Source organism: Typopeltis vanoorti, chromosome 10, assembly GCF_054136105.1.
Source record: "Typopeltis vanoorti isolate ZY-2024b chromosome 10, IOZ_Tvanoo_1.0, whole genome shotgun sequence".
In the NCBI taxonomy this organism is placed as follows: domain Eukaryota; kingdom Metazoa; phylum Arthropoda; class Arachnida; order Uropygi; family Thelyphonidae; genus Typopeltis; species Typopeltis vanoorti.
This window is the reverse complement of record NC_143558.1, coordinates 31,405,265-31,420,028: the sequence shown is the minus strand read 5'-3', so window position 1 is coordinate 31,420,028 and position 14,764 is coordinate 31,405,265. Positions and strand designations below refer to the sequence as shown.

Here is a 14,764-nt window from a genome sequence, read left to right as displayed (position 1 = left end):
TAACATGAAAGCCTATGGGAGACTGCTGCAGATGCATTGCTGCATGAGAGGGCATCTGGTCTCCATTCGTAATCAGATGTGAGGTCATTGGAAAGAGGATTAACTGGAAGTTATGTACATTTGATATAAGGATTATGCACTGTGCTCCCATGTCTTTCCTACTGTTATGGTATGGTTGCTGTTGAGACAATGCGGTCAACCACACCATATCTGCTGCACTGTCCCGACACCGACTGTACTGTAACAGTACAAAAGATACGGGAGCAAAGTGCATCATCCTTATGTCAAATGTACATAACTTCCGGTTCATCCCCCTTCCGGTGACCTCACAACTGATCATGAATGGAGACTAGGTGCCCACTCATGCAGCAATGCATCCACTGCGGTCTCCTGTAGTCTCTCATGTTAATGATAACACTGTTGGAAGGGAAAGAGTCTGATTTTTGAAATGGAATAATTCAAAATGTACTGATAAGCTCAAATTTTCTTTGGTTTCTTAGGTTGATTTATACCAACGTCTATTAAATATATGAAGAGCCAAAGGCTTCAATTCGGTGACATATAACTTGTTTAAGTTAGGGGATATTACATCCCATATTGTTTCTTCTGAATAAGAAACTCAAAAGAGTTTCATGCCGAATATAAATTTTATATAAAGTTTGGCGATTCCAAGCGTAAGCAAATACCTGAATAGCAGCAACTGTAGTGCAAGCTGAGGCAACTCATAGCAAAGGTGGAGCAAGCTCCAATCACTATTCTTGATATTTGCCCATAATGTGAACTTAGCTCCTCCTAGGAGCTGTATTACTGTTCAATATTATGAGAGGTCACTACCCAGATCAGTTTCAACCTTTATTGAGGTCTCATCAGTGAGTAGGTAGACCTAATTAATACCAAGTTTGTAGCAAACAGAACTTACATCCCCACTATGAGAATTGCCAAGTGGTGTCCTAATAAACTATTAAATATATGAAGGGCCAAAGGCTTCAATTCGGTGACATATAACTTGTTTAAGTTAGGGGATATTACATCCCATGTTGTTTCTTAGCCGAATAAGAAACTCAAAAGTTTCATGCCGAATATAAAAATTATATAAAGTTCGGCGATTCCAAGCGTAAGCAAATACCTGAATAGCAGCAACTGACCCTTACTTAATTGAACTAAACCACATCCTCAACACTTTCTTAGCCAATGGCTATAACCTCAAAAAAATCCAAAAAATACTAAAACCAGTAAACCACAACCCCCCTCCACAATAAAGATTACACCAAATCTATCACTGTCCCCTACATCCAGGGCACCTCTGAGAAAATAACCAATATCCTCAAAAAATATGACCTTACTTCTTGTTACAGACCATATAAAAAGTTGGCATCCCTTATCCGCTCTACCAAAGACCAACCTGGTGTATACCAGGTCCCTTGCAGCTGTAAATTGTCCTACTTTGGCCAAACAGGCAGAACAACAAATATCAGGATTTCAGAACACAAAGACTACATTCGGTTTCACCAGTACAGCCGCTCTGGGCTGGCACACCATGCCTTAGATACCCACTATAGAATTCGTTGGAAGAAAACAAAAATAATACACCGCAGCAAGTTTAAATACGAAAGATTATTCAAGAAATCATCAGCAGCTCTAAAAAACGTTCCTAACCTCAACAAATTTGAGTGCATGAAACTACCCCAAATTTGGGAGACTTACATTATGAGAACTTCAGCCCAACTGCCAAGACAATCAAATTAGCCTGCCAGAGGGCACCATTAGGACTTTAGGAACAATATTAGTTTCTTGCTTTCTTCATTTGCTTTTGTTAGTGCCTGCGTACACATACCATATCTTTATGTTCCTGAAGATGGCAACGTGACGTTGCCGAAATATAGAAGTTATTCATTAAAGTTACCTTTAATTAATATACTTTATATGCGTTGTTAATTCCGTAAACTAATTACCAGTTATGTATGACCAACGTATAAGCCTTGCTACTAGAATTAGAAGTATAACATCGTCCGCATAAAGCAAAGAGCTGACATTAACATCTCCAATTCTGATATCATGTTTAATACCACTTTCCTTCGTAATGTGATCCATATAGATAATGAATAACAGAGGGGATAATGTAAATCCTTGTCTCACACCAGATTTAACATTAAACCATCTTCCTGTACTTCCTTCAATTCTAACTGCCGACTTACAACTCAAATACAGACTAAGTATTGCTTGATATAATGCCCCATTGACACCATATAACTGTAACATATTGAATAGCTTCTCTCTTGGCACCTTGTCATATGCCTTTTCCAGATTGACAAAACTTAAATACAGATCTTCGTTATATTCCCATGCTTTCTCCACTATTTGTCGTAAAGTGAAGATATGATCCTGACAGCCTCTATTTGGCCTGACTCCAGCTTGTTCTTCACCAAGCTTTTCTTCCACAATTCTTCTCAACCATTTCTCAAGTATACTGGCATAAATCTTGCCAGGAACACTCAGTAGGGAAATACCTCTGTAATTCTCACATTCAGTTTTATTTCCCTTTTTATATATGGGTACTATGAGAGCTCTACTCCAATCATTGGGGATTTATTCCTCTGTCCACACCTTCTGAACTATGCAGTGCAGCCACTTTAAGACTATTATACCACCATCCTTCAGCATTTCTGGTTGAATATCATCTACTCCTGCTGCCTTTCCACATTTCAAATGTACAGGATATGATAGTACTACATGAAAAATTTACATCATTACTAACTTCCTATCTACAATTTTCCTCCAAATCAGTCAGTTACTTGTCAAGACTCCAACATTATCAGATCTTATATTTCTATCGTCTAAGGCAATTTGTACCGTATCGATCCATCTATATCTTGGTCTTCCTCTGGGTCGTTTTCCTGCCAACTTGGCGGAGAACACTTGTTTTGCTAATCTTTCCTCGCCCATTCTGTTTAAGTAACCATACCACCTGAGATTAGCTCTGCTAACCTAAAAAAGACATAGACAATGAAAATAGGCTGAAAAACATTGAAAACATCTACTCATCCTAAATGGAGAACCTACATGACAAGTAAAACATTTCAACCATTTAGGCACAATTTTTAGTGAAAATGGCAAATTAAACTTGGAAATAGACAACAGAATTAGCAATGCTGGTATATTAGGAAGTCAATGATATAAATTGATCATGGAATAAGAGAGAAACAACAAAAACATTAAACTAGCTGTACAAAACAGTGCTCAAACCAATTTAACATATGAATCTAAGAGCTGGGTTAGAAATAAATATCTGATTACTGGAAACCTCAGATATGAGTTTTGAGAAAGATTAAGGAAGTGAACAGATGGCATCAATGGCAACATATTAAAAATGATATTATTACTTGATTAAGAACTTGACATTGTTAGAATTCAGGCATGTGTGAGCAGAGTTAATTTCACGTAGTATGGTCACTTAAACAGAATGAGAGAGACAAGGTTAGCAAAACAAGTGTTCTTTTCCAGAATTGCAAGAAAAATACCTAGAGGAAAACCAAAATGTAGGTGGAGTGATACAGTAAGAAGTACCTTAGAAGACAGATGCCTAAGACCTAATAATGTTGATGTCTTGAGATAAAAGATTAATTTGAAGGAAATTTGTTAATAGGTAATTTAGTAATGATGTAACTTTTCATGACATACTATCGTAATATCCTGTATACCTCCAGAGAAAACTCTGCGAGTCCCTCACGTTTCTGCAATTTCATCTTCTAACCTGGCTTTCTGACTGCATCTTCACGCTTCAAATTTTTGATTTTTTTCTGTCACCAATACTGAAACCGACTGCATTATTCACGAATATTTTCTGTAATAGTTTAACTCATTTAATAATTATTTGAATTACTCTAGACATCCAAAATATCTTTATCTTCATTTTTTGTGTCACTTTTGTCATCTCACTCTTTTACGGTATTCTTTCCTCCTTTTCTAACTTTTTTTTTCAATAGTCTTCAGGGCATTTTGCCACAATCATTGTATTTATTTTTTATGTTCTTCCCAAAGTCATTCTAAAACTTTTGTTTAGCCATTTTTACATATAAATTAGCTTTCTTTCTTAAATATTTTCTCTATATTCTCAATATGCAAACTAACTTGTTAGGAAATCTCAATATGATGTCTTTTTTGAGGACTGCCTCTTTTAGCATGCTGAGTCCAACACGATGTTCTGATTTTTCTATTCCTACAGTCAACTTCACCACATGCTTCCCTTGATGAAACAATCAATTTTTCTCATTTTTTGATTCTGAATTTCAAACACTTTCACTTTTTTCCCATAAGCATTCATATATTTTAATCTCAGTTAACATCTGAAAAACATTCACCTCTGATTCTTGTTTAAAACCATTATTTTCCACACTCATATCAAAAAATAGGCAGGTTACTGCTGAGCAATTGTGTGAAAAATTCAACACCGGTCGTGGGAAACCCATGCGCCAGGAACTACACAGAGTTGGATATCGTAGTCAGGCTGCCTTACACAAGCCTTTGATCACTCCTGTCAATGCACGTCATTCCATTCAATAGTGCAAAGATCACAGGCAGTGGATTACACAACAGTGGAGAGATGATATGATCTGATGAATCCGTGTTCACACTTTTTGTAACAAACAGACGAATGCGTGTATTGCATCAGCCAAAGGCAGCTTACCAGCCAGAGTGGTTGTTTCCAATCATAAAAAGTTTTGGTAGTTCTGTAATGGTTCTGGAGTGCATTCTCATGGCATGGTTTGGGTCCACTTGATGTATTGGAAGAAAAAGTGGATGCTGCACATCATCTTTCAATCATAAGTGATCATTTTAATAGGATAATGCTCCCATTCGTCGAGCAAATATGGTCACCCAGTGGTTTGTGGAACATGACAATGAGGTGTCCTATCTGCCATGGCTATCCCAATCACTAGACTTAAATCCTATTTTGGAGCGAGCTCTCAGGTAACATTTTCCACCTCCAAAGAACAAAGGTGAATTGATCCAGTTTCTGTCAGATGAATGGTGTAAATTCCTCCTGTTGAATTCGAAACACTGACAAAGTCTCTCCCTCAAAGAATAGAGGCTGTACTAGACACGAATGGAGGATCAATGCCATATTAATTGAAACGTTCTATGTTTCCTTTTTTTTGTCCATTACCTGATGTAGCGACTAATAACTAAGGCAATTAGTCGCTACATCCTTTCTAGTTTCCACATCTCAATGGAAACCAGGTTACCAAATCTGCACATAACAGTCCATGCAGTCTTATTAATGACCTATACAGCACAATTCAACAATATGGTACAGAGCTTTACACCTCTACTCCTAATGTAGATGTGTAAATCTTCAGATCAATTCATCACCTATTTCATCTCTTCACCACATTATACACCATCTTAATCTACAGTAACCTGTCAAATGCCTTTGTCCACGAATATTCCATGAATAATGTATATCAACCACTCTAATCTACAAGGGTGGTCTGAAAAGTTCTCGGCCTTGACCATAGATGGCAACACTATCAGCACGATTTTTTTTTTCTAAGTTGGAACATCTGTCATAAGCATCCATGTGAAATTGCAAGTCATTCTGTCAAGTAGTTTGTTTTATACAGCTGTCTGAAGCAAAAGTGTTGTCTGTATCCCTTGAAATGGATAAAATTGAGTATCGTGCAGTTATAAAATTCTTTGTAAAAGAAGATTTAACAAAGTTCATAAAATTTTATGGGCACTCTCCTCCTTCACTTTTGACAATTAAGAAATGGGCTGCCAAATTTAAATGTGGCCATACCATCCTTGAAGATAATCCACGTAAAGGACGTCCAAAAAGTGTAACAACACCAGAAATCATTGATCGGGTGCAGGATATGGTATTGGATGACCGGCAAGTCAAAGTGCATGAAATTGCTGAGGCTATAGGCATTTAAAAAGAATGTGTAGGATATATTTTGCATGAAGAATTGCAAATGAAAAAGCTTCGCAAAAGATTGGGTGCCGCTTGCTCACAGCAGATCAAAAATGCACTCGCATGAAAACCTCTGAACAGTGCTTGGAACATTTTAACAAGAATAAAACTGATTTTGTGCATTGATTTATTACTATGGATGAGACTTGGATTCACCATTACACATACCAGAATCCAAACAGCAGTCAGTTGAACAACTGGAAAGAAGCCAGTTGTTCAGCACCAAAGACAAAGTCGATTCCATCAGCAGGAAAGGTCATGGCATCAGTGTTTTGGAAAGGCATTTTGTTTATTAATTATCTTGAAAAGGGTAAAACAATAATCAGGAAATATTATTCCAACCTTTTAACCAAACTAGACGAAAAAAACTGTTCAGAGGTTTTCATGTGAGTGTGTTTTTGATCTGCTGTGAGCAAGCGTGGCACCCAATCTTTCGCAAAGCTTTTTCATTTGCAATTCTTCATGCAAAATATATCCTACACATTCTTTTTAAAGAATTGAGAAAAAGAAATTGAGAAAAGACCCAGTTTGCTGAAGAAAAAAAATCATCTTTCATCAGGACAATGCATCTGCCCACAAAGATGTTTTGGCAATGGGAAAATTAAGGGATCTGCACTATGAATTATTGGAACATCCACTCTATTACTCAGATTTGGCTCCCTCTGACTGCTGTTTCTTTCCAAAACTGAAACTCTTCCTTGTTGGTCAGCGTTTTTTCTTCGAATCAAGAGATGATTGCAGCTGAAAAGAGGTATTTTGCAGATCTCACTGAGAACCTCTGCAGGGACGGGATAATGGCGCTGGAGCATCGCTGGAATAAATGTATTACGGGAGATTATATTGAAAAATAAAAATAATTTTGAAATTATAAATTCGTTTTTTCATTGTTAGGCAGAGAACTTTTTTGACCACCCTCATAGAACATTTACCATTTTATCATGAAATTCACAGACTGCTATAGCAAGGATTCTCTACGATGATCAATGCACTTGTCGTATAAAATCTTGCATCTAACAGTCTAATTCTGCATACTATTCCTTAACTAATCTTTCACTCCAATACCTTATTCACAGCTGCAAATATATATGGACTGGTCTGTAATTTGAAACATCTGTCTTAGCACCCCTTTTGTGCAGTAGCATTATTTTGCCTTCCTTCCATTCCTGAGGAACCATTCTCCTTATTGCAAGCCTTCTTAAAAATCTTACATTCCCTGAAAATATGTGGCAATATATCATCCAACCTAAAGGCATTATTAATATCAGTTGTAATTGTCTGTGTATTTTAACCAATTCTCATCATAATGATCTAGATCTATCATGGTGAAATAACTTGACATCTTTTACATCTGATTAGGTAATGACAAAGCAATTAATCCAATGAGACTAACTAATTCACTTTCAGTTGGTATAATAAGTTTAGTTTGATCCTTTATCCAAGTGTGAGCAAACAAAGTTTGCGCCTGAAAGTATCTTCAGGAGTGGGGTAAGGTGGTACAACACCAGGACAACTCGTTGCAAAGGTGGAGCAAGCTACAAACACTCCTGTCTCAGTACCTCCTATAATGCAAAACACATCTCCTTGGGGATATGTCTAATGTTATGCATTAAGGGAAGGGCCACTACCCAGACTAGTTTCGACCTTTATTGAGGTCTCTTCAGTGGGAGCCAGGCCCAAGCTGAGATACCAGGCAGAAGCATTCGCAGGTCATCTCCACCTATAGGAGTTGCCAAATGGTGTGCCACCCTTTTTTAATAAGTTACTCTGGATTTAGAGAAAAATGTTGAAAGTTTATTTTTCACTTGGTTAGAGTATAATAAATTTAGTTTAATCCTTTATCCAAGTGTGAGCAAACAAAGTTTGTGCCTGAAAGTATCTTCAGGACTGGGGTAAGGTGGTACAACACCGGTCTTACTTACCCCAATCTTGAAGATACTTTCAGGTGCAAACTTTGTTTGCTCACACTTGGATAAAGGATTAAACTAAACTTATTATACTCTAACCAAGTGAAAAATAAACTTTCACTTTCAGTTGGTCTTCATGATGTTCCTCATCCTAGAGAGGAAAAGAACTAAAGTCTGTCAGAACAAAGGAAGTAGATATTATCAATGCTATAGAGATACTTATAATTTATTCAGAACACTTTAATAAGTCATAAATTAATTCATTACAAACATTTTATATTAATATTCATAAATTTCAATGCTATTCTTGTGATAGAAGTGAACTGGTATATTTTGTTTTAATTTTTGATTATTTAAAAATTAATTTTTAAAAAATATTTTCCCTAATAAAAAATAATCGTAAATGATTTTTTTTTTGTCCATAAAATATGCCATTATCAATCACTTAAACAGCTGCCAGCACCAAAATAACAAAGGAGAAAAAAAGACAGAGTTGTGGTGCCTCTAGTGATGAATATTGGAACTTAGCATATTGATTAGATGAGCACTTTATTCCATTTAACTTGATTTTAAATGTATTTAGGTAATGGGTGTTTTGTAACTTATAGTAGTAAGTAAGCAAGTAAAAAAAAAAAATATGCTATGTACAGCATCTGTTATTAACGAATGAAACTTTCCTCTGAAACAAATTATTCTTTTGCTCCCTACAGAACAAATCTGCTAAGTTGAAGGGTTGTTATAATTAATTTTCTTTATACCAGATTGAATATAAGACTACATCCAGTACTTTTCATTAGTTTGTTAGAGCAAGTGAATTTACTATAATGGTATTTCCTATATTGAGATCTGACTGTCAAACTCAAAATCTACAGCATTACCGTCATTTTGAAAAAATTAGAAATTACCACATTTTGGTAGATTAATCAATAAAAGTGTAAATAAATTTCACTTATTAACAAACAACATGAATAAAATAAAGTTCTTACAATTGGAACATCCAAGTCACCTAGCAATTCCCAGAGATCTGCTACTGTATATATCCCAATGAGCAAAACAACAAACAAACCCACAAACTTGACACTGTATTTGTAAGAAGAAATATAAAATTCATTTAGTAGCATATCCAAAATAATAAGCTCAAATTAAAAAAAAAAAAAATCATAATAGATACCACATAACAATTATAGTTAATAAATTATATTATTTTAATCAGATTAATTAAAATCAGTTTAATCCAGGTGTGGGAATAGAGGCAAGTGAATTTTAAATGTTCAGACACTGAGTAATCTAGATGTGATTTCCCAATGCCATTTTAAAGGAGTATGCTAGGGAACCGATAATGTCCATGATTTGGTTGTATAATGAGAATCTTTCTCTTGGCCAAGGGAGTCAAAGGAAGTAAAAACAGCACTATCACAAAAGGATGGTACAAAATGCAGTCATATTTCTTAATAGAATCATGCTAAAAGTTAATAAGGGACATACATGTGCTGAAATATTTCTGAATATTTCTTACAAAGGAATTTCACATTTCCTCCATATGTCTACAGAGTAAATTAATATTTAAACTAACAAATAAGTGTGGGCACACCAATTTAGTGGAATAGATCTGTATTCGAGTTTTGTAGATCTGGAAAAGGCATATGACAAGGTGCCAAGAGAGAGAGAAGCTATTCAATACGCTACAGTTATATGGTCTCAATGGGGCATTATATCAAGCAATACTTAGTCTTTATTTGAGTTGTAAGTCAGCAGTTAGAAATGAAGGAAGTACAGGAAGATGGTTTAATGTTAAATCTGGTGTGAGACAACGATGTACATTATCCCCTCTGTTATTCATTATCTATATGGATCACATTATGAAGGAAAGTGGTATTAAACATGATATCAAAATTGAAGATGTTAATGTCAGCTCTTTGCTTTATGCAGACGATGTTATACTTCTAAATCAATCTGCTACAAGTCTGCAAGATTCCCTGACTAAATTAAATAACTGTTGTAATAGATATGGTATGATGATCAGCAATAAAAAGACAAAGACAATGAAAATAGGCAGAATCGTTGAAAATGTTTCAACGATTCTGCCTATGCATTCTGCGAAATGATTCACTGCGTTGTGAATGGAGAACCTGTGGAACAAGTAAAACATTTCAGCTACTTATGCATGATTTTTAGGGAAGATAGTAAATTAAATATGGAAATAGACAACAGAATCAACAAAGCTGGTATGGTAGGAAGTCAACTGAATAAATTCATATGGAATAAGAGAGAAATTAGTCAGAACACTAAATTAGCTGTATACAAGACAGTGTTCAAAGCAGTTTTAACTTATAGATCTGAGAGCTGGGTCAGAAGTAAAACACTGGACCAAAGACTAGAGACTGCATATATGAGAGTCCTGAGAAAGGTTAAGGCCATGAACAGATGGCATCAATGGCAATATCATATTTAAAAAATGAGGATTTAGGAAAGAACTTGACATTGTCAGCATCCAGGAATGCATCAGCAGAGCTAATCTCAGGTGGTATAGTCACTTAAACAGAATGGACCAGGAAAGATTAGTAAAACAAGTGTTCTCTGCCAGGTTGGCAGGAAAACAACCCAGAGGAAGACCAAGATATAGGTGGATTGATACAGTACAAAGTACCTTAGGTGATAGAAATATAAGATCTGATAATGTTGAAGTCTTGACAAGTAACAGAATGGAGGAAAATTGTAGATAGGAAGTTAGTAATGATGTAAATTTTTCATGTAGTACTATTATATCCTGTACACCCCCTTGAGGATACATGGCAGGAAATTAATGATGATGATGATGACATAGAAGACTGATTATTCAGAGAAAGATATTAAAGAGATGTATGGAGCAGTGTTTTGAAAAGAGAAGAGTGAAAGGGATACTGCAGGGCTCTGTGTTTAGTCCATTGCTATTTAATCTGTACATAAATGACACTGTGAATGGCTTTTTTGGGGGAGGAGAGAGGGGAGATACTTGAATTTGTTGGCTACAGAAAGCTAGGAAAAGTTATCAAGAATGCTGATACAGGATTAGTGAAGGCAATTATCAAGAATGCTGATACAGGATAACTGAAGACAACAACAACAACAGAGGACAGCTGCAATGCTGAAACAAATACATATAAGAATAAGGCAGGCGTTTTGCCTCTTTATTAGGCTTTGATGGACGTCACATGGACTATTGTGTACAGATCTGGTGTCCTGGTTTCTGAGGTGATGCAGATACAGTGGAGAAGGTACAAAGGGAAGTGTTACAAATAACAGGACTGTGAAATGTAGATTATGAGGAGAGATTGAGAATTTGTGGACCGTGGATGCTAGCAGACAGGAGAAACAACGGTGATTTGATAGAGAAACTTTTGAAAGGATCATGTAGGATACCAATGGAATTTTCATTTTATGGAAAATGAAAAGAGGAATTTATTGATGTGCTTTGAACAGCTAAAGGCTGTAGCTTTTGGAGAGGCTGTTCTAAAGAACAGAGACATATAGAATGAAAGAAAAAGAACAGAAGTGGTCCAGTAAGTTTTGTAACTGGACTGTAAATGGATGTTGATCAGTAGCTGCTCTTCTTCATCATCATCATCAACAACAACCATGGGTCCAATGCCCGTAGGTGTCTGATGCCATCTTGATATGATTCTTCCATTGCATTCTATTTTGTGCAAGATGACTCAGTTTGTGTATAGAGTTTCTACACCATTTGACAATGTCATCGCCCTATTCTCTGTTTGGTCTTCCTTTTATGTTCTTTCCTTCAATCATCCCAAACAGCAGCATTTTCCTCTCATCGTTCATTCTACATATATGGCCAAAGAGACGTAGTTTCCTTTTGATTATTTTCGGGATCAGGTTTTCTTTTGGTTGTATTCATCTGTAGATTTCCTCATTGTTCACTTTCTGGATCCAGCTTATTCTCAAGATCTTTCTATAGCACTTTCTCTCAAATGCTAATATCCTCCTTTCAGATTCTCTCAGGAGTACCCAGGCCTCAGATCTTTATCTTCAGTGTGCAGTTTATTTCAATGTGCAGTTTATTTATAATAAACTGCACATTGTAGAAACCTTTATCTTCAGCATGCTGCTGAAGATAAAGGTTTCTACAATGTGCAGTTTAGTTTGCATCTTTATAGCTCGGCTCTTCCATATTCTTGTTCTTACAGTTTTAAAAGAAAGTGGAGACATGAAAGTGGCTAGTTCAGCACAACATTGTCCATGAAATGCAGAAAAAGCATAATGGAGAAACTGAACATCCAAGAGAAGGAGGGACTGGAGTGAAACTGTAAGAAATGGATCAACAATTAACTGGACTTCCCTTTTCTGAATAGCATCAAACAATATGTGTGAGCAACGTTCCGTGGCTGGGCAGATTTGGGATTTATGCAGTATTAGTAATTGTGTGGGTTAGAAGCACTGCCTTGAGTGGAAAAGTACACTGTTTTTTCTTTTTTTTTGGCAGCTACAAAACCTATGGTTGAGATGTGTTTGTGCCAGGAAGGCTGAAGATCCAGATTAGTGCAAATCTGATCATATTTGGATATTATCAAAAATAAGCAAAAGTGATGTGAGATTTCTTTTGCATGAAATTATACAGGCCTGAGTTTTGGTTGCGCTCAAGTTTGTATTTTCAGGACTGGTATATAAGAAGCTCATGACTTCACATCACTTACCTTAGTATCCCATAATTAGTATACCATAACCTAACCAAATTATGATGTTTCTAAATTCTGATCTCCATGCTATACATAAATGGTGTAAGGACAGTCTTATAAACTTGAATGCAACCAAAACTCAGGCCTGTATAATTTCTTGCAAAAGAAATCTCACATCACTTTTGCTTAGTTTTGATAATATCCAAATATGATCAGATTTGCACTAATCTGGATCTTCAGCCTTCCTGGCACAAACACATCTCAACCATAGGTTTTGTAGCTGCCAAAAAAAGAAAAAACAGTGTACTTTTCCATTCAAGGCAGCTTCTAACCCACACAACTACTAATACTGCATAAATCCCAAATCTGCCCAGCCACGGAACGTTGCTCACACATATTGTTTGATGCTATTCAGAAAAGGGAAGTCCAGTTAATTGTTGATCCATTTCTTACAGTTTCACTCCAGTCCCTCCTTCTCTTGGATGTTCAGTTTCTCCATTATGCTTTTTCTGCATTTCATGGACAATGTTGTGCTGAACTAGCCACTTTCATGTCTCCACTTTCTTTTAAAACTGTAAGAACAAGAATATGGAAGAGCCGAGCTATAAAGATGCAAACTAAACTGCACATTGTAGAAACCTTTATCTTCAGCAGCATGCTCTATGGATCTGAGGCCTGGGTACTCCTGAGAGAATCTGAAAGGAGGATATTAGCATTTGAGAGAAAGTGCTATAGAAAGATCTTGAGAATAAGCTGGATCCAAAAAGTGAACAATGAGGAAATCTACAGACGAATGGGCTTCAATATACAAGTTGTCTGAAAATACCAGTCCTGAAAATACTTCAGGTGCAAACTTTGTTTGCTTACACTTGGATAAAAGATTAAACCAAGTATATAATTTCTTGGTATCTTTAATTTACAAGAAGGTATAACTTGAAATACTGTGTAATCTACAGAAATGATTATTTATAATTATGTTGAGAATGTGTCATATATTCACTATATAGGGTTCTACGTTTGTTCAAGTACCACAATATCATTTCCCCCCTCTTTTTTCACTCCACAGTACGTTAAAAGTATATTTAATGCATTTTTTTTTTTTTTAATGCCAGGTATGATATCAACTCCTATAATGATTAGGGAAAACTTTAAATAAGACAGTTTGCTATCACTATGTGATATGGAATACAGCAGGATGTCATATATTCACTATACAGGACTCTACGTGTGTTCAAGTACTACGATATAATTTTTTTTTTCCCTTTTCACTCCACAATAAGTTAAAAATATATTTAACAATTTTTTTTTTTTTAATGCTGGATATGGTATCAGCTCTTGTAATAATTAGGGAAAACTTGAAATAGCATAGTGCAGCAAACCAAAGCATAGCGATAGCAGTGTCTTCCTTTGTGATTTTTTGATTATTTTCAAGATTTTGAAAATAACATCCTGTTATGCTCCAGATTTCTGCTACATATAAAACAATAGGTCTAATAATTGTCTCACATATTTCTGTTTTAATTCTATTTGATAAAATTTTGGAAGATAATAAATAATGTAGCGAATGATAAGATCTATTAGAGGCATGTATTCTAGTTTTTATTTTGGTACTAATTTTATTATCTTGCATAAACAGCCAGCCTAGTTGGCCAAGTGGTTAGCATATCTGCTGTCCAGCCAAGAAACTGTGGGTTCAAATCCCACCAAGAGAATGAATGTTTGTGATTGTCCTACTAATGATTTATCATATGTCCAGGACACATTACACACCTGTAATGTGTCCTGGTGCAGTAGTGACCTTTGATGTCTTTGCACTATAAAAATCAAATCGCATAAACAATGCTTTCCAAGATACTCGAAGGAAGCCACACTTTTAAATTTTGGGTTATCGATGGTGAACTGATCATTTCCCCCTTGATTGTGATCTCTGCATATTTTTAAATATTCAAAATAGTTTTTAAGCAGCAATTTTGAGTTTTCTAAATGTTATTTAAGATTTTCAGAATTTTCTCCAATGAGGCATATACAATCTGCATATCCTTATATTACTGTTCTGTTTGTGTTACATTTGTTTCTCAAATACATTTTTCTAATACTGAATTAAAAAGGATGGGTGAATGGTCAACTGCGTACTTTGATCTTGTCTTAATATCAAATGGTTCAGATCTAATTCTATTCCATGCTTCGGCTGTCATTGGTGCAAAAGTTGATTAAACATA

The 14,764-nt window shown here is 35.7% G+C and overlaps 1 protein-coding gene across 1 annotated transcript in view; it reads right to left on the bottom strand.

The window, feature by feature from the left end:
- The window catches only part of tw (Protein O-mannosyl-transferase 2), a 303,353-nt gene that overhangs the window by 240,611 nt on the left and 47,978 nt on the right, over window positions 1-14,764 (bottom strand). The window contains exon 7 of the mRNA XM_090399620.1: window positions 8,862-8,955. Within this exon, the coding sequence (XP_090255746.1) occupies window positions 8,862-8,955 (94 nt within the window). The remainder of the gene's footprint in view (window positions 1-8,861; window positions 8,956-14,764) is intronic.